Here is a 20101-nt window from a genome sequence, read left to right on the forward strand (position 1 = left end):
CAACATCAAATACAATGTCTTAAAGAACTCTGGAGTCCTCCATCTGCCTCACTCCACTTACTCCTAAATAAAGGACAGTATGGGACCATTGCCCAGGATATCCAATACAGGATCCCAAATATTAGGATTAGTAAGAAATATGGTATCAATTTACTCAAGTTTCACATGCAGTTTCTTATAAAAAGTGGTAAAATGTGCAATGGTCTTATTTATGAAAAACATTTCCCTTGAACAATGAAGAAAAATCTAAAACCAAACAAATAGGCAATACATACACTTTGCTGGCTTTGCAGTACTCTATGGAGTGTTTTACCCTGAAATGAGCTATAAATGATTGAAGTCAGCAGTCTAGTCAGGTGAAATCCAGAACTTATCTTGACTGGTGTCCCAGTTAGGTTTCTGTTGCTGTGATAAAACACCATGACCAGAAGCAACTTGGAAAGGGTTTATTTGGTTTACACGTCCTAATCACAGTCCACCAGGGAGGGAAGCCAGGACAGGAACTCAGGGCAGGAACCTAGAGGCAGGAACTGAAGCAGAGACCACAGAGGAACATCGATTACTGGCTTGCTCTGATGATCAGCCAGGACCACTCTCCTAGGGACAGCCCAACCCATAATGGTGTGGGTCCTCCGACATTAGTCATTCATCAAGAAAATGCCCCACGGACTTGCCTACACACCAATGTGACGGAGGCATTTTCTCAGTTGAGGTTCCCTCTTCCCGGATGACCCCAGCTTGTGTCAAGTTGACAAGAAGTGATGAGTTTGCCTGGTTTCCAGCAGAAACAAGTGCTATGTATTATCGTCAGAAGCAAACCTCTTGTGCTTCCTGACATCTTCCCTTTGTCTGTCCCCATGTGCTTTCACCCCTCCTCGCCCATCTCCCTGCCTCCTGTGCCCTCCAGCTTCCCATCGGGTCTCACCTAACTTGACTATACCATCTCTATCAGCCTACTGACTTTTAGTGGGATAGAGTGAGTCAGGATGAGAATTTCTCTATTCAGTTGTTTCTGTATTCAAATTGTATTCATAGAAAACCACTGTGGCTCCCAGACCCATTAAGTAAATGTTAGACCAAATTATCACGCCTCTTGGAACTCTCAGGTGTGTCCTGTGCCCTAAATCACTCATCAGTCCTTCTTCACCGTCTTTAAAACTATTCCTCAAGTCTATCCTCAACTCTCCCATCGTCTTCCTTCAACTAATTATCTCTCACTTAAGATGCTAAGTGGTTTTCCTACCCCTGCTCTAAGTCCCCACCAATTCATCTTTCATTCAGCTACCAAAATATTTTAAAAGTATGAATTAGAGCACCCAAGCACTGTAAAATGCATCAGTGGTTCTCGGTTGCCAACAATATAAAACTCCTCAGCAGTTGTAATGTGGGCCCTGGCTCCATTCTACCAACTTTGTCCATGTTATACTCAGCTCCGCCCTTTACCAGACACTTTCATCTCGAATGTTCACCAACATCCATGCCCGCTGTGGGCACAAGCTTGAGCAAGCTGCTCTTGCAAAGCAGCCTCGCCTCCGTCATTCTCAGAACACTTACCACTCTAACTGTTGGTGGCACCTTGTATAAACACGCCCATGATTTTCAACTCCATGTGACACAGCATGAGTTATTAACTCACACTTAGTAAATATTTTTGTTTGTTTGAGACAAGGTCTCACTGAGCAGCCCAGGCAGGCCTTGAACTTATGACCCTCCTTGCTCAGCCTCCCCAGTGCTGGGATTACAGGGGTGTACCACCATGTGCTACTAGTGTTTTTGAATGAACATTGAATGAAAAACCTTATGAATGAAATACTGTCTCTAAATGTCACAGTCCTGTATGTGACTTAGCTAACCCTAAGTGGGAAGAGGAAGGGAGGGAGGAAGGGAGGAAGAGAGGGAGGGAGGGAGGGAGGGAGGAAGGGAGGGAGGGAGGGAGACACAACCAGAGACTAGGGTAAGAGCTAAGGAGTGGAGTGGAAATCGAGGACAGCTTTTCAGAGAATGGGGAGAGAAGAAGCCTTTGGACATAAGGCACCTGGAAAACCTCTGGCACAGAAGAGGACCTCAGTGGGGATGTGGCGGGACAGGTGCAGTACACAAGCCTCAGATAGGTGCCTGGGAAGCCTCAGGCTGTGGACAGGGGCCTGTTGTTTTTGGACAGCAGAACCTTCTTTCTAACGAAATTATCTTTAAAAACCCCAGTATGAGCCAGGCAGTGGTGGTGCATGCCTTTAATCCCAACACTCAGGAGGCAGATGTAGGTGGATCTCTGTGAGTTCGAGGCCAGCCTGGTCTACAGAGCAAGTTCCAGGACAGCCAGAACTGTTACACAGAGAAACCCTGTCTTGAAAAACCAAAAGACAAAAGACACACACACACACACACACACACACACACACACACACACACACACGGCCCAGTATATGAAGTAGATAAGGCCATAATTTTATCAGTTTGGCTCTACTTTGTGCACTCAATTTCACATTTAACCTTTGTAGGTGGAGTTTTTCATCAGGACCACTGGCCAGCTCTGTCCTGCCAGCCTGCTCCCAAATGACCACACAGAGACTTATTATTAATTATAAATGCTTGGTTGATAGCTTAGGCTTGTTACTAACTAGCTCTTTCAACTTAAATTAACCCATATTTTTTATCTACACTCTACCACATGGCAGTACCTTTTTTCAGCATGGCATATTCATCTTGCTTCTCTCCATGTCTCTTGGTGACTCCACCCTCTTCTACCCCAAGCTCTCTTTTTGTCTGCAAGCCCTGCCTAACCTTTTCCTGCCTAGCTATTGGCTGGCTGGCTCTTTGTTAAACAATAAGAGTAATACATATTCACAGTGTACAAAATGATTGTTTTACAACAAACCTTTACTTATAAAGTTGGTTGAATAGCACACTTGATAAACACAAACATTTGAATGGGTTAAGACGATAACTGTAATTATTATTATTTTTTTGTGATGCTATGAATTGAATCTAGGGTCTTGTACGTGCTTGAGAAATGCTCTATCACTCAGCTATATCCCCAGTTCACTGGCTGTAGTCTATGTATGATAATAGGTTTTATTATATTTTATATATGTGTATGATATATTTTGATCATATTCACCCCCAAGATCCTCTCTTGACCCCTCCAACCCCTGCTGATCCCCTTCTCTTTAACATGGTGACTTCAGTCTTAACAGCACTTTGAGCATTGATAAAATTCAAACAGTTTGCTTTGGGAGTTTCTAATTTCTTCCACATTCTGTAGCTCTGTGGAAATTTGACAGATACATTATCAGCCCTCAGCGTCTGAAGACCAGAAATCCCTGATGCCACAATCCTTATGTCTATCTTGGAGGTGATCCCACTAGTGTTGGTCTTTTGGGGCAGGGGACTGTCTACCCATTTGATGAAAACATTTCCTCCCAGAATCATCTGACTCCTCCAGTGTGCCACCACGCCTGGCTCAGGAATAATTTCTAAGTAGGACATTTGTTTATTTTATCCCATTGTTTTGTTCTACGATGACTTGAAAACAATATATTGGGCATCACTCTAATTCTCCTTGTTTACCTTTTTAGGCCACGTGTGACCAAGTCCCTGCCTGCATTCCTAATTCTAGGGACATACTCCCCAGCTTACGTCTCCACCCCCACCACCCCTCCAACCACCACTGCTTCACTTTCTACTGCATCTCTGACTCTGGAGCTATCTTGGATCTCAGCATGCTGGATTTGTGTGTCCTCAGGATGTTCTGGTCTGGTGCTAGATTCATACTTGCTACAACACCACAAGAGGCCCTCCTGTAGCCTCTGGAAATGAGGCACCATGATGAGTGAGGTACCTATGATGAAACCCACAGTAGTCAATGTGGGGATGTGGAATTTGAAAGATGGTGCTTTAGTGCCCCTGTGGCTTGAGTAACTGAGGAATAGAAGCTTCCTTTAGTGAGACTGGGAACAGGAGAGGCTTTCTGGGAAGGTTTGCACATGTTGAATGTGAGGTGCCTGTGGGATCTGCAGAATACACCACTTGAAAGCTCAGGAGACCATGTTACATTTGTGTAAATATTTCGCAGCGTGTAAGCATGTGTGCCTATTCACACACATACATATATTCAGATATTGGCCAACACAACATTCTCAAAGCTGAGTATCTGCCAGTGATCAAGGTTTCTATATTCATATATAGAGAAATGTTGGCTGGAAATATTACTGAGTAAAACTATATTTCTTTCCTTTTATGCAAATCTGGACATGTTGTTAATCAACATTCTGAATAATTAAAAGATCATTTCCATGTTAATGTAGAAAATCTTAGCCACCCTGAAATTTGCCTAGATCCAGAAAGGTCAAATGTTGAATAAATATTTATTCAAAGAGGAATATGACAGGTCAATGCTTCTAACCTGAAAATTAATCAGTCTGGGTCTGGCTTGGGTTTCACACATCATCTGTGATTAACTGTATTTTGCCTGGGGATTAGTAATTGTTGTTCTGCATGCCCCAAGTTCCCAAAACAACATACTGAACACCCAGGAGTAGCTCTGCAAAAAAACACTTCGGGATTTTATTCTACCACAAGAAACTAAATCAATACAAGAAACCCAGGGAGACTAAGCATCCCCTCGCCACATCTGGAGGGTGTAAGCTCCTTTAATAGGGCACTCATAATTCCCATTACAGTTAATGGGCGGTGTGTGTGTGTGTGTGTGTGTGTGTGTGTGTGTGTGTGTGTGTGTGAACGCAGGCTCACTGTCGCTATCAGAAAATGATTCCTTTTGTGTTGATCTCCTGGCTGTGTTTTCATTCTGCCTTTTAAAACCATTACACCTAACAGAGTTTGGAGTGCATTACAGGGAACTTTAGGAAGCCGTCATTATCTCCTCTCTCTTAACCACATAATAGGGGGTAGAAAAGTGAGAGTACAGTATATACACCACGCTGAGTAGAAGGAACTTGCCTTGAATTTTTGAGCCCCTCAGCCCATTTTCTGTAATGTTCAGTGGTGAATCACTCTTAAGTGCGCCATCATTCACTAGGATATGTGCTTCATGCCAAAGGTTACCAGATTACAAAAGTATTCTCAGCTCGGAAAGGACTCCTAATTCACCATCACCTTATTTTGACACTAAGAGAGAAAATATGTGCATCAAGACAAGTAGAGGAAATAATGGGGGAAAAAACCCATATTAACTTAACAATGCGGCAAACACTCTGAAGGGAAAAAATACAGACTAGAACAATAATAAGGATAATAGAAAAGTAATGCTGTTATATTAGGAGAGACTTGCTGGTCAGCTCATGAGCACTTCCTTGGGTGAAGAGGGTTTCCTAAAGAGCTTCCCTTACCTTGAGAGGAAATGGGAAAGTTAAGATGGTTCTAAAGTTGGGAGAAAACCCTTTCTTCTGTCAGTGTTTCTCAACGGGTCAAACACAGCTCCTGAAGGTGAAGCGGAAGTGTTTAGGAAAAAAATTAAAAACGCGAGCAGCTGGGAGGAGTCATTAACATTCCAAAGACAAGCAATCTTTAAGTCCCAGAGGCAGAGCCTCATGAACTTGGATAAGCAAAGTGAGATCTTAGACAACCCCTTAATTAATGTGGGGAAAAAGTAATAGAGATCACACATTTATGCAAAGATCTTGGGAAACATATTCTTTACCTGGTGAGAAAGTCACAGAAATATATCTTCGACTTTAATATATTTCATTTCAGTAGAAGTTTATCTAACCAAGTGACAATACAGATAAATATTAAATGATGTAATTGCTAATGTCTACAGAGACTGCTCAGCAGTTAAGAGCGCATACTGCTATTCCAGAAGTCCCAGAAGCCATATCAGGCAACTCACCACCATCTGTAACTCCAAATGATGCCTCTGGCCTCTGGCGGCACCTGTACTCACAAGTACACACCCTACACACACATACATATAATTAAAAATAATTTTTAAGAAGGTGCCATTGTGCTGGGTGGTGGTGGCACACACCTTTAATCCCAGCACTCAAGAGGCAGAGGCAGGTGGATCTCTGTGACTTCCAGGCCAGCCTGGTCTACAGAGTGAGTTCTAGGACAGCCAGAGCTGTTACACAGAGAAACCCTGTCTTGAAAAACCATAAATAAATAAATAAATAAATAAATAAATAAATAAATAAATAAATAAATAAATAATAAAGCCATTGCTAAAAAGCTTCATATACTGCTATCAGACCACAGTTTTCTTTTCCACAATGTCATATTTTCTATGGTCTGTGTGATGAAGATACACATCATAAGGTTGCCAGCGATTGGTGATAAATTCTAAGGTTGACTATTCAGAAAAGACCTGGTGAGTCCCCTGACTCTTTGGAGGTCCTGAATCTCTGGGTAGCAGAATACAGCTGTGACCCTTTGAAACTTCCTCTTCCAGTTAAGGTGGGCATGACCTCCTTTTGACAGTTGGCTTCACTGTTACTTTCCGTTCTTAATTTCCTGATCACATACCACATACACACAACAAGGAGGATCCATCTGTTGTAGGATATTTTATCACACCGTGAACCCCGAGATTGCATTATTTACTGGAAAAACCTGCTTCTAGCTGTGGTGTGGCTCAGCCCTAGCACACACCTTTACTCCAAGAGCTTTCTGCTTGATTACTGTAGACAAGATTAAATAAAATCAACCACAGGTCAAGAGGTGGAGCAAGCAACCAGTTGATAGGAAACAACAATAGAGAGTAAGAGGAAGTCAGGATAAGAGAGAGAGAGAGAGAGAGAGAGAGAGAGAGAGAGAGAGAGAGAGAGAGAGAGAGAGAGAGAGAGAGAGAAGTCGAAGGCAGAAGTGAGGGACATCCAGTTGGAGGGGTTTTTGTTTGAGAGGGTGTAAGAAAAAGCTCTCTCCAAGGAGGAGAAAGCAGCTGGGTGCTTTCTCTGCCTTTCTGAGCTAGCAGGTTTTCATGCCAGAATCTGGTTCCCGAATCTTTATTGATAAAATAGAATGATAGAGACTTAGTTAAAAACAACATCCATCTTAAAGGTTGAGTTCAGTGGAATTTTCAGAGATATGTAAATGTGTGTTACCCCACCAGATCACGGCCGGAAGCATCACCAGCACTCCCATGCCCTTTTCTTGTCAACATTCTGCACATTGAGAGATACTATTATGATCTCTCATTGTGAGTTTTGCTGCTTTTTGTCATATGCAGATTAATCCTAAATATGTGATTTTACCTAGAATTTTTTTAATTTTATGATTGTGTAAAAGCAGTATTCTGTGCTGTGGATATCGCTCTGTATAAATAAAATGCTGATTGGCCAGTAGCCAGGCAGGAAGTATAGGTGGGACAAGCAGAGAAGAGAATTCTGGGAACAGAAAGGCTGAGTCAGGAGATGCTGCCAGCCACCGCCAAGAGTACCAACATGGAAGATACTGGTAAGCCACGAGCCATGTGGCAAGGTATAAATTTATAGAAATGGGTTAATTTAAGATGTAAGAACTAGATAGCTAGAAGCCTGAGCCATTAGGTCAAACAGTTTAAATAATATAAGAGTCTGTGTGTTTATTTTATGTGGGCTATGGGACTTCCGGGGCTTGGAGGGACCTGGAGAGAAACTCTCCAGCTACAAATATGCATTCACTAGAAACTTCATTTAAATTTTGAATATTGATCTCTTCCCAGGTTGGAATGGGTAATGGAGATGCAGGCCTCATTCTCAGCCCTCTCATGAGTTCTGAGTCTCTGCCTTGGTGGTTGCCACTGCTAGAAGAGGCTTCTCTGACTAATGCTGAGAGCTACACTAGTCTGTGTTTATAAACACAAGTATTTACAAAGTGGTTTAATTACGTGACCATTGAGCTCTAGTTGAATCTTTCATATCTGTTGCTCCAGTCATATCTTAGCTCTTTCTCTTTTTTTTTCAGCACGCTGATAACATTTTATTTTACATTGTCTGATCATTTCAAAACCGAGGTCTTTGTGGGCCTTTCTCCCCTTCTTGCTATCCTGGTTGGCTCTTGCCTTGGTCCCCTTTTCCCTCATGAGCTCTGTGTCTTACTTAGGGTTTCTACTGCTGTAACGAGACATCATGACCACAGCAACTCTTATAAGAAAAACATTTAATTGAGATGGCTCGCTTTGAGTTCAGAGGTTTTATCCATTATCATCATGGTGGGATATGGCAGTGTGCAGGCAGACATGGTGCTGGAGAAGTAGCTGAGAGTTCTACATCTTGCAGGCAACAGGAAGTGGTCTGAGACTCTGGGTGGTATCTTGAGCATATGTGAGACTTCAAAGCTCGCCTCCACAGTGATACGCTTCCTCCAACAAGACTATGCCTACTCCAAAAAGGCCACACCTTGCCGGGCGGTGGTGGCGCACGCCTTTTAATCCCAGCACTCGGGAGGCAGAGCCAGGGGGATCTCTGTGAGTTCGAGGCCAGCCTGGGCTACCAAGTGAGTCCCAGGAAAGGCGCAAAGCTACACAGAGAAACCCTGTCTCGAAAAAAAAAAACAAAAACAAAAACAAAAACAAAAACAAAAACAAAAAAAACCAAAAAGGCCACACCTCCTAATAATGCCACTCCCTTTGGGGCCATTTTTTTTTTTCAAACCACCATATGCTATCACCTATTTTTGCTCCTTCCAAGCCCAGAGAGCAAGTCTGCCCCAGCATTAAACCAGTTTTTGTTGGTGCTTTCATGAACTATCTGGGAACTACCACTCCAGGCTGCAAATCCCTGTTAGAGCTTATTCTCAGGGGAGACTGCCTGGTTCCAGTGCCAAGGAAAGTGAGGCTGCTGGACATTTTCCAGAAGGGGAGTCAGGGTTGGGGTGGATTTCTTCCATCAAAGACACATTGGGAAGTGTGCTTTTAAAACTTAGTTTGAAGTAGGCACTGGTGGGCTTTTCATCTTGTGCTTACCCTACAAGGTTGTGGAGTCCACCAGGTTAAGCTGTGAAGTTCACCTTATAGCATCTCACCTTGTTTTGCCCTCTGGGCTGTGGATTGAATTTGGGATCTCACACTTGTTAGGCAAACTCTCTGCCACTGGGTTATATCCCCAAACCTCTCCTATGTTTTTTTTAATCCTAAGCATTTCTTACTTCCTTTCCAATGCCTTGACATAAGAAGGAGGGTGTTTTATCCAGCAGTTTTAGGTATCCAGTGGAAAAGTCAGTTGGGTGACTACTATGCTTTATTGCTATCAATGTATTAGCATAACCTTAACATTTCTCTGATCTATTTTTTCTAGTTTCTATTAATAATGTCTTGGTGTCTTTATGGTTTCTGACTCCATCCCCAAATCTTCCAACACTACCCTCTGCTTCAAACTCTCTCTCCTCTCCTCTCCTCTCATCCCTCTGAGAGAGCTGTATTAGCGAGGGTGAGGATGGGGTGCAGAGACCTAAGCAATAGTAAGTGAGCAAACAAGGGATGAGATGGGACTGAGGAGATGACTCTGTAGGCAAAGGCACTTGCTGCCAAACCTGTCGACCCTGAGTTCAATCCCCAGGACAGACCTTGGTGGAAAAAGAGAACAAACTCCTGCAAGTTGTCCTCTGATCTCCACACGTGCACTGTAGTATAAGGGCGCACACACACACACACACACACACACACACACACACACACACACACACACACAAATGTAAGAAGTTTTTCTGAATGGATGAGGTAGCACTCAAGAACAGCTATAATAGACCAGGTGATAAAGAACTAAAAGGAGAAAACAGTTACCAGAAGCCAGTGAGAACCAGAGTCATAGAGGGAGGGAGAGTCGAAATCATTGGTGGAATGAAATCATTGCTGTGAATGTAACTCAGGGGAGGAAGAGTGGGAAAGAACTGTCCCATAAAGGAGAGTTAGCGGGCCCTGGGTAGACACGGAGAGTGAAGTAGGCTCCCTGAGATGCCAGCCTCTATCCCCAGAAGATACTTTGAGGAGAAACATTGGGAAATCAGGTTAGGGGATGGCATCTAAACAGGACCAAGAGGGGAAAGGGAGGGACCCAGGGGCTCTATGAAATACCCCAGCCAGAGTCCAGTTAGTGGACTCAGGACCTTAGGCCTTCCATCCAGAAAAGAAAAGCTGCTACCTTCTCTTTCTCCCAGGCTCAGTCTTCCATTTCCCCCCAGACATTCGTTTCTTGGTCTGTTCCAGAGAACCAGCTCAGTGACAGCCTATGTGAATGACCAGCAACACCACACTACAACATCTTCATTTTCCAGCTTGCCTCGGGGGACTCCTTTTTTGTTTGTTTGTTTGGGTTTTGTTTTTTTGAGACAGGGACTCTCTATTGTGTAGCCCTGGCTGTCCCGGAACTCACTATGTAAACCAGGCTGGCTTGAACTCACAGAGATGTGCCTATCCCTGCCAGGCCCCCACCCCCTGAGCTGTGAATAAAACCTTGTGACACCATGCCCTCCCTCTGAGGTCATACACAGAGCAGTCCTTAGAGAGGCACCCCCAAGCACGAAAACGGTGGAGTTTAGTGTAACAGGGCCGGAAAGAATCTGAGGGACAAAGATAACACCAGTAAATCTCCTTTCTCCAGACCATTTCTAAAGAACTATCCAACATGTAAGCACGATCATGCCCTTCTCCTCTTTAAAATCTTTTCTTACATTCACCACCTTAGGTCTCAATCTAAGCTAGATATGAGACTTTGTTCTTCCCATGGCTTCGATCCTCAGGTCTTAGCCTATAGCCGTTCTGAATAATTTCTCGATTCTCCACCATGCTCTGCTCCCTTATCTTTGATCCTATTTTTCCTCTTCCTCCTCCTCCTCCTCCTCCTCCTCCTCCTCCTCCTCCTCCTCCTTCCTCTTCCCTCTATGGTACCCTGGTATCTTTCTGCATCTTGTTTACATGGCTAACATCTCATTCACTTTCCAGAATCAAAGCCTTGTCTCTGGAATCATCTCTTCATGAAATGTTTCCTCTCTTGCCTATTTCTACGGCTTAGTTACTCAATCTTGTCCTAACAGTTAATTGAATTGAGAACCCAGTCTTTCTCCCTTGAGAAGAGGGGATGTGTTTTAGCTCTTACAGTATGAAGCTCTGTTCCTGGTACATGATGAGTGACACTCACAAGAATTTTTCAAGTAAATAAACAAAAACTAAATATTTGGAAAGAAGGAAACAAAGTTTGTATAGCTAAACACTCTTTGAAATTTTAGAACTTCAAATTTGAGAACAATCTAAACTTAAACAATGTGCTTCTTGTCAGTTTTCTAGAAGATAAGAAAGATAATGCTTTGGTATTAGCTTTAATACTTGGCAAATAATGCTTTAAATTATTTAAATAAACATTTCAAGCCATGTGTATCAGCCCATACATTTCTGGTAAATTCACATTTCAATAATTTTCTTTATATTTAAAATCTAATCAGATCCAATAAGAGAAAGGTATTACACTATAAAATACTATAAATTATTTTATACACTAATTAGTATCTTTTTATTTAGATCTTGTGTTACATGCTACACGAATCCTCAATAAACACACACACACAACCCGCGCGGGAGGCTCGCTTGCAGGCGCTAAAGTTCTATCTACAGGTAAGGTACATGTCTATAGACAAACTAAAAAGTGTCTCTTTCTCGGGTTCATTATGGAAAACAGCATTTCTTAAGATTTTTGTCAATGTTGGGCCACGGAGCTTAAGAAACAACACATACAACATTGTGAGCACTGTTCAACTAAAGAAAACACTTTCAAGACAGAAGATGGAATGTTCCTATTGGCATTTTAAGGGCAGAAGGAGGGCCTTGGTGCTGGGGACTGAAAAGTTAGGACGGACTACATATCCCAGCATACCTTGCTTCTATCGGGGACCACAATTCCCACAATCACACAATGCGCCTAGTTGCAGGGGCTTGTAGTTCTCTGGGGTGTTGCGGGCTCCGCCCCAGGATGTGAGGTGCAGTTGTCCAGCTTTTGCCAAAGCGGAAACACTTCGGGCCCTGCGGCCGGTGTTTATCTGTTTCACCCGTCAGCTTAGGCTTTACACAAGGTAAGTAACTCCGCCCCTCCCCGCCAGGCCGCCGCGCCTCTGCTTCTGTGAGCGACCGCGTCTCTGCGCAGCCGTTTGTCCCTGGGCTCTCGCCGTAGCGGCCGCCGCCCATCCCTCTTTGTGTGTCTGGGACGCCGCGGATCTGCGGTGGGGACAGTTGGAGAGGGACGTTCCCGGGAAGTTACCGGCCAGAGGAAGCTTTCTCCACCCCGCCACCTGACAGGTGGGTCGGCTGCGCTTCCTTCAAGGCCCCTTTGCCTCCGGTGGCCGCGTCGGAGGTCGCGGGGCCGGCCGGCGATCGTTCTGACAGCGCCGGCCCTGGTGACTCAAGGCCTGGGGAGGCCACCGCGGCCCTTGGCAACACTTCGGGACCCTCCGCGGGAGACCGGAGCCTCGGGGCTTGCCCTGCACCCGCCTGGCGGTCCCGGGACACACCCCAGCCTGGACCGCGTCCTCTTGGCCTTAAGCCCAGGGAGAAACTAATTCCTTAAGCTTTGCTTGGTTTTACGAATAAAGGTCGCTACTACTTAGGTCGGTAGCATGTCCAGGCACCTGGCGTGTGTGTGTGTGTGTGTGTGTGTGTGTGTGTGTGTGTGTGTGTGTGTGTGTGTGTGTGTGTGTTTGTGTGTGTGTTGGAGGTTTTAACACCATCCTAGACACTTTCCTTTTCCCGGAGTTTTAAGAAAAAGAACCTGTCAGTCACGGAGCAGAGGCTCTGCCCTGTCTGAGGATGAGGGAGCTAGCTGATGACCTGTGCTTCAGCCGAACAGACTAGTTACGGTTGACTGAAGATAGATTTCTTTAATCTAGATAGCAGGTAGGATTGGTATACTTGTTGACAGTTAGCCGTAAACAGAAAATAACCTAGAGTACAGAGTAATGTGTATGGAAGCTCTCTTCCACAGGCCTTACCATCTGAAGCTTTTTAGAGACCTGGAAAGGGTGGGTGAAGAAACACTGGCTCTTGCTTTGTGAGTTTGTTCAAATGACTTGGCTGGGAGTATATGAAAGAGTGTATATTATATGATTATATTAAAGGGATTTCCCTGTCACCTGCTCACCATTTTTTTGTCCTCTGTCCTGTCAGTCTTTCTGGAGTACTGTAATCAAGATTTCCCTTTTGCATTTACAGTAGGTGAATTTTGCCCCCTTACCAGCTTGCCCTTAATCCAAATTTATTGTGTTTCCTAAGAGAGCCTCCTAAGATTTTCAAGATGTTATTCACCCAGTTCCCTAAATCTAAAACATTTATTCCTGTAATTGTACTGAGAGAGACACTGACAGAGAGTAAACCAGTAATGCAGATAAGGTAACAAGCTCCTGGCTCCTAACTTACACTCAGCCCATAGGTTACTTTTCTAGTTCAGAAAGATCCTAGTTCATCACTCCTTCATAACCCTATGGAGTCATGTTCATGTTTGTAAGCCCATCTACTTTACACAGGATTCATTTAGCCACTGTCATTTTAATGTTAAGACTGCCATGCTGTGAAGGGGACAGAAATGAGGAAACAGTCCCAGACTCAAATAGATGATAATCATATCAAAATGCTGTGAGAAGGTGTCAGGGTGGGAAAATATTTCAGTTGATCGTTATGGAACATCTATAGAACTTAAAGAATTTTTAGGAATTTTCTTTTTAACCATTCAGTGTTTTCATCAAGTTTCTTGGAACAAATGCATAAATCTCTGTTAATATTTTTGGTTTCATGGCTGAAGACTAAACATTCTTGCTATGTATGGCCCAGGCTGCTTGGAACTCAAAATCTTCCTGCCCTGCTTCTGAAGAGCTGGGATTACAGGTGTGAACCATCGTACTCTGTTAAGACTTAAGTTTAATGCCAACCTGTCTTTTGTTTTAAACACTAGTTATGACTTTTATTACCTAGTACTCAAATACAGAGTCATCAAAAACCTTTGGATGTTCTGGCTGACTCCTGTAATCTAGCACACCAGCGTCTGAGACAGGAGGATTGCCATGAGGACATCCTAGGCTACATCATGATTTCAAGGCCAACCTGACTACAGAGGGAGACATTGTTAAATTGGTCTTGGAACATTAAAGCACTCACTGTGTGCTAGCTATTGTGCTCAAGTTTTGGGTGATACTTGTTCATACATTTGTTTATAATTTTTCTTTTGTCTTAATGGTATGTATCTGTTTTTATTATTTAAAAATATAACTTGTGTGTTCTCCTTAGGTAGCATTGAAATTCCTAGCTTCTTGGTACATTTTAAGTCTGCTACTTTTTTTAGTCAATATAATGATGATTGTAAATGTTGGTATGCTTTTTAAGGTCACAACCATGTCGGACAAAAGTGAATTAAAAGCCGAGTTGGAACGGAAGAAGCAGCGGTTGGCCCAAATCAGAGAAGAAAAGAAGAGAAAAGAAGAGGAAAGGAAAAAAAAGGAAGTATGTTTGAGTTAATAAAACAAACAACCCCCTTCGTACATAAGTCCATTCTGTTTCAGGTGCTTAGACTTCCTGTGAGAACTGCAGGAGAGTGGCCCGTCCGCAGTTGCTGCTGCCAGTGTAGAATTACCAGTGACTTACTCTAAAGCTAGGCAGATGAAAGTGACGGACAAGTCCAGTAGGATACTCTAACAGGCCAGAAGCAGTTCATATCAGCTGATGCATTTCTAAGTTTTGAGTTATGGAAATTGAATTTATTCATGTAGTCTTCTAAGGATATATTTTTATGCCACATAAGGTCATCTGCATTATAATACTTTATAAGATAACATGTATATGTTTATCATAATAAATTCATTATTCAGATACTTTGCTAATTTGCTAGAATGATATTACTGGCAAACTGAGCTATATATAACAATTTATTTGAGTAGAGGATATGCACGTACTTAACGTTTATTGTAAGTTAGTCATTAAAATACATTTACTGAGCAGTAGATTTGATAGCACCAAAAAGGTACTTTTATCTTCTGATTTTGCTTATCCCATACTGTAATCTATAAATATCACAAATATACATTAGCTCTGAGCTGGACATATTTCACTTGTCCTACATTGACATTTACACATTAGTCCCTATTGCAGCTCTTCGGGCAGATTTGTTTACTTGTATTACAGATACACTTCAATATACCATAACTTGCCCTAAGTGTGCCTGTTGTACCAAGTTTATGTATGTAAATACCAGGACTACAACACGACGATTAGACATCTCTCAGGAGCTAGAGAAAGAACATTGGCAGAAAAACAGTTAACACAGTGACTCAGAAGTTATGTGCAGCATTGCCAAGATACTTCAGAGGACTGTAATGAAGAGTTTCCTACTTTTTCCTATAATTTCCCGAACCTTTCTGTGATATACAGAAAAAGGTTGAAGCTTGCATTGGCTATTTGATTCACAGCTGACTGGCAGAGTCGATCCAAGAGTATTTATAACATTAAACTGTTCGGTAGTGAGAACAAACTTGATTTTTATTTTTTACAGGTGGCCATAAGTGGCCTCTAAGGAATAATTACTACGTGATTGATGTCTAACTTAAAATCTTTAAAACATGATTAGACAGTAAGCAGTGAGTCTACAATATTGCACACAGTGAGGGGTCAGCTTGATAACAGTATCTCTTTTGCTGTATTTTGATGAAAATAAGTTAATGTGACATAAAAAATATTGTGACTAACAAAATTCATTCAATATATAAGTAATAGTTGTTTACTTGACAAGCTTTTCACTGAAAGCTTGAGCTTTACGTGATGTTTTATATGCTCTAAGCATGTTGAAATTGTCCAGTATAGCTAGAAGATTTTGCTGAAAGTATATATAAATGGCTAAAATAAAAGTTGGCAGCTGGGCTTGGGAGGTAGAGGCAGGCAGATCTCTGAGTTCTGAGTTTGAGGCCAGCCTGGTCTATAGAGCAAGTTCCAGGACAGCCAGGGCTACACAGAGAAACCCTGTCTTGAAAAAAACAAAACAACAACAACAAAAGTTGGTAAAATTTTTCTAACATAAATGTTTTGTGTTATTAAAAATATAAATTTTGGTTTTAACCCATCCCAGCTATGTGTTTTTGTTACTAAAATAAGACCTGAAAGCTGGCCTTAGTGGCGTTTGCTTGTAACCCCAGCTACTTGGGAAGGTTAGAAAGGAAGCTCTCACAAGTCCCTAGAGTTGTTGCCAACATGGGTAACACAGAAAAAAAAAAAACAAAACCAGATAAAATAATGATAATGTCTAAACTTTTAAAAAATGAGTGTTCTCTAGAAGATTTTTTTAAAAATTACGTGTGTGTGTGTGTGTGTGTGTGTGTATACACACATAAGTACAGGTGCTACAGGAGGAGTCCAGAAGAGTTTAACAGCTGGAGTTAAAGGTGTTGTGAGTTGCCAGACATGGGTGCTGGGGACTGAACTTGGGTCCTGTGCAAGAGCAGTATGGACTCTCAACCACTGAGTCATCTTTTCAGCTTCTCTAGAAGAGTTTTTGATACGTAGTCTTTATATAAATTCATTGAAAATTTTATGTAGAACTTTAAAAATGTGTTTTTCCAATAAATCAAATTGTCTATTACTTCCTTTTTATATCTTAAATTCCTCTAATTTTCCCCCTCTGTCACACTTATATCTAAGCTTTTGTACCATAGGGTTGGAAACTTCCATGATTTCTCTCCTTGGTCATTAGTTTCATACTATAGAGATTTGAAATTGACTGCTTTTTAAAGATGTATTTGCTTCTTAAAAAGTTACTTGTGTATTTTAAGACAGACTCTTGCATGTAACCTTGGCTGATCTGGAGCTTACTATGTAGACCAGCCTGTCTTTGAACTCAGGAAAATTCTCTGCCCACTGAATTCTGGGATTACAGGCATGAACTACCATTCCTAGCCTTTTTGAAAATATACTTGTGAAGATGCCTTGCTTATATAGAAACATGGATCCAATGAGAATGATTTATAAAAAGAACTTTATATTAAAAACTAGTTTTATCCTAAAAGTTTACAGTTATAACTTTGTTTAAAAATATTTTTTTTTTTTTTTTTGGTTTTTTCGAGACAGGGTTTCTCTGTGTAGCTTTGCGCCTTTTCCTGGAACTCACTTGGTAGCCCAGGCTGGCCTCGAACTCACAGAGATCCGCCTAGCTCTGCCTCCCGAGTGCTGGGATTAAAGGCATGCGCCACCACCGCCCGGCTAACTTTGTTTAAAAATATTTTGCTAGCCGGGTGGTGGTGGCGCACACCTTTAATTCCAGCACTTGGGAGGCAGAGGCAGGTGGATCTCTGAGTTCCCAGCCTGGGCTACAGAGTGAGTTCCAGGAAAGACGCAAAGCTATACAGAGAAACCCTGTCTCAAAAAAAAAAAATTTTTTTTTCTTCATATAGGACTGGAGAGATGCCTCAGTGGTTAATTGCACTGACTGCTCTCTTTGAGGACTGGGTTTGATTCCCAGTACCTACATGGCAGCTCACAAACATTGATAGCTCCAGTTCTAGGGGGTCCAACTTCTTCTCTTGGCCTCAGTGAGCACCAGGCAAACATGTGGTGCACATACATAACATTCAAGTAAAACACCATACACATAATATAAATAAAAATAAAAATAAATTGAAATAAAATCTTTTTATAAATAGCAATGTGTCTTATTATACATAAACTTGAGTTTTTAACTTAAAACATTTAGACTGATCAGAAGAAGGAAGCTGCTGTTTCTGTGCAAGAGGAATCTGATCTTGAAAAAAAGAGAAGAGAAGCTGAGGCATTGCTTCAAAGCATGGGGCTGACGACAGACTCCCCAATTGGTAAGGATCTGACTGTATCTGTTCATGGGAGACAGGCAGGCAGATATTCTGTTGGGCTCAGACATAGCTGAGCTCAGTGCATTGTTTGATATCATTTGCATATGGTCTTTGTAGTATATAGTTATTTTATTTGTTTGAGAAATCAAGATTAATACCTACTAACACATACCAAGCTATAAAACTGAATTTTCTTATTTAAATCAGTAATGTACTGTGCATCATACTGTGTTAAATTTAAAGATGAATATTTCCTAACCTTAATTGTGTATTCCTTTTTGTAGACTAGAGAAAGGTATACCAAATCAAAGTTATATCACTAGTACTCACAAGCAAATGAGAAGGAAGAGAAATTTATAGTATTCTCTCAGAGCAGTTAGAGACATAATACTGGCTGCTTCTTTGGTAGTCATTTCACGTGGTCTTGTCCTTTTCCTGGGTCATTCATTTTGATAGTTATATTAGACCAATAGACTGCATAGAGATACTGGGACAATCAGAAAGCATTTAATGCTTACTTAAGTAATAATAAAATCAAAGTTCTGTGTTGGATGCTGCTATGGAGATTGTATTCTAGTATGGCAATGACCTTTATCCTTTAGGGACCTGGCATTTCAAGGTTAGTTTTTGAGCTAACGTCTGTGTGTTTGTGTTTGTGATGTGCGTTTGTGTGTATGCGGGTAGGTGTCCATGCATGTAGAAGCCAAAGATAACCTTGGTATGGTTCCTTGGGTGCTACCCACCTTCCTTTCCTCGGGCTCTCACAGTAGACTAGGCTGCTGGCCATTGAGTGCAGGGATCCACCAGTCTCCATCTCCCTGCCTGGGACCACAGGCATGTGCCACCAGGCTGGTTCTGGGGCTAGACCTCAGGTCCTCATGCCTGTGCAGCAAGCACTTGACAATGGAACTATCTCCTCAGCCGTGTTTCCAGGTTGTTGGGGGGGTGGTTGTTTTGGGTTTTGGGTTTGGTTATTGTGACAGGATTTTCTGCCCAGTCTGACCTTGAACTCACAATCCTCTTGCCTTGGCCTGCTGAGTGCTGGGATTACAGGTGTGTAGGCTAATTGCATCTAGCCTAGGGGACATAGACCAGAGCAGTAACAGAGTGACTGCTGTGTGCCTGTTGTGGAACTTTACTGTCCTTGTAAAGCTGGTATTTCTAAAGGTTTTAAGATGAAAAGGCTAATTATTCTTAGGATCTGTTCATGGTTACTTCTTCCTGCTCCTATTTTTCTTATTGATAGAATCTGAAGACTATAGCACATTAACTTTTCTGTCTTTAATAATCCTGTGCTATATACTTGGATTTTATAACAAATTAGTTAGATTTTTTTTCTTGTTATCCTAGTAACTGAACTACATCACTTACTAGTGGTACAGTCCTTGAGGGGTCTTGTGTTTTATTTCCTGTGCCGTTGGGTTTGGCTTTCTTCCATGACTTTTTCCTTCCCTGTTCCTTTTGCCCCCTTGGACTTCCATTTCCCTTGCTCACATGTCTTCACCCATCGCCTACCTCTGTTGTTGGTTCTTGAGAGAAGTGGGCTGGACAGGCTTGCCCTCTTTCTCCATTTCTAATTCTCCTTCCTATCCTAGAATGTAACCATTCTTGAATTTCTAGAATATATAGGTTCTTTGGGTCCATCTTCTGAGTGCTTGTATTTCTAATGTTTTTCATATTTGTGTGTGTTTAACACTGATAACATTGTATTGTTTAATTGTTTATTCCATGTTGCTACATACATGGCTGATTATTTTTAACCTGTATTGTATTCCCTTCTGCATTATATTTTACTTCTCCAGTTCCCTACTGTGCACTTAGGTTGCTTCTGTCTGTTTTAATGCCATAAGCAACGCTGCAAAGAATGTAGTCCTGCCTTTTGAAGGACACAAACGTTTCTCTGGGAACATGTCCAGGAACTGACTTTGCTGTGATGTTTTGTATCGGCTTACTTAGGTTCTCCCTGTCAGTCTCAAGAGTGGCTACAATTGCTTACCCTCGTGTGTCTGTATTATCAGTGAATATTATCCAAGTTTCTAATTTTTGCCGACTTGATGGGCATTTCTGTTGCTGTGATAAAATTTCCTGACAAAAATCAACTTAGGGAAGAGTTTACTTTAGCTCACAGTTCCAAGTCACAGACTGTCAAAGAGAAATCAGGTGGCCGGAACTCAAGCCAGCTAGTCCCATCACATCCACAGCCAGGAGCAGAGCAGAGTGCGTGCATGCTGCTCGCTTGCTCACTTGCACTCAGCCCAGTGTTTCTGCTTTTACACAGTTCAGAAGCCCCTGCTAGAGAGTGGTGTCATCCGCATCAGTTAACTTCATTAAGACAGTCCCCCACAACATA

At 42.1% G+C, this 20101-nt stretch overlaps 1 protein-coding gene across 6 annotated transcripts in view; it reads left to right on the forward strand.

Annotated features, from left to right (window-relative positions):
- Positions 1-11862: 11862 nt before the first annotated feature.
- Positions 11863-20101, forward strand: part of Dync1i2 (dynein cytoplasmic 1 intermediate chain 2) — a 55856-nt gene continuing 47617 nt past the window's right edge. For 3 of the 6 annotated variants that reach the window (XM_052726194.1, XM_052726192.1, XM_052726196.1), the window contains exons 1-3: positions 12048-12214; positions 14288-14404; positions 17637-17754. In XM_052726194.1, the coding sequence (XP_052582154.1) occupies positions 14297-14404; positions 17637-17754 (226 nt within the window). In that variant the 5' untranslated portion in view covers positions 12048-12214; positions 14288-14296. Of the gene's footprint in view, positions 11992-12047; positions 12215-14287; positions 14405-17636; positions 17755-20101 lie in introns of those variants that run through there. The other 3 variants (XM_052726193.1, XM_052726197.1, XM_052726195.1) reach the window with 3 other exon arrangements.

The sequence above is a fragment of the Peromyscus californicus genome, unplaced genomic scaffold, assembly GCF_007827085.1.
Source record: "Peromyscus californicus insignis strain IS unplaced genomic scaffold, ASM782708v3 Scaffold_7__1_contigs__length_154581171, whole genome shotgun sequence".
In the NCBI taxonomy this organism is placed as follows: domain Eukaryota; kingdom Metazoa; phylum Chordata; class Mammalia; order Rodentia; family Cricetidae; genus Peromyscus; species Peromyscus californicus.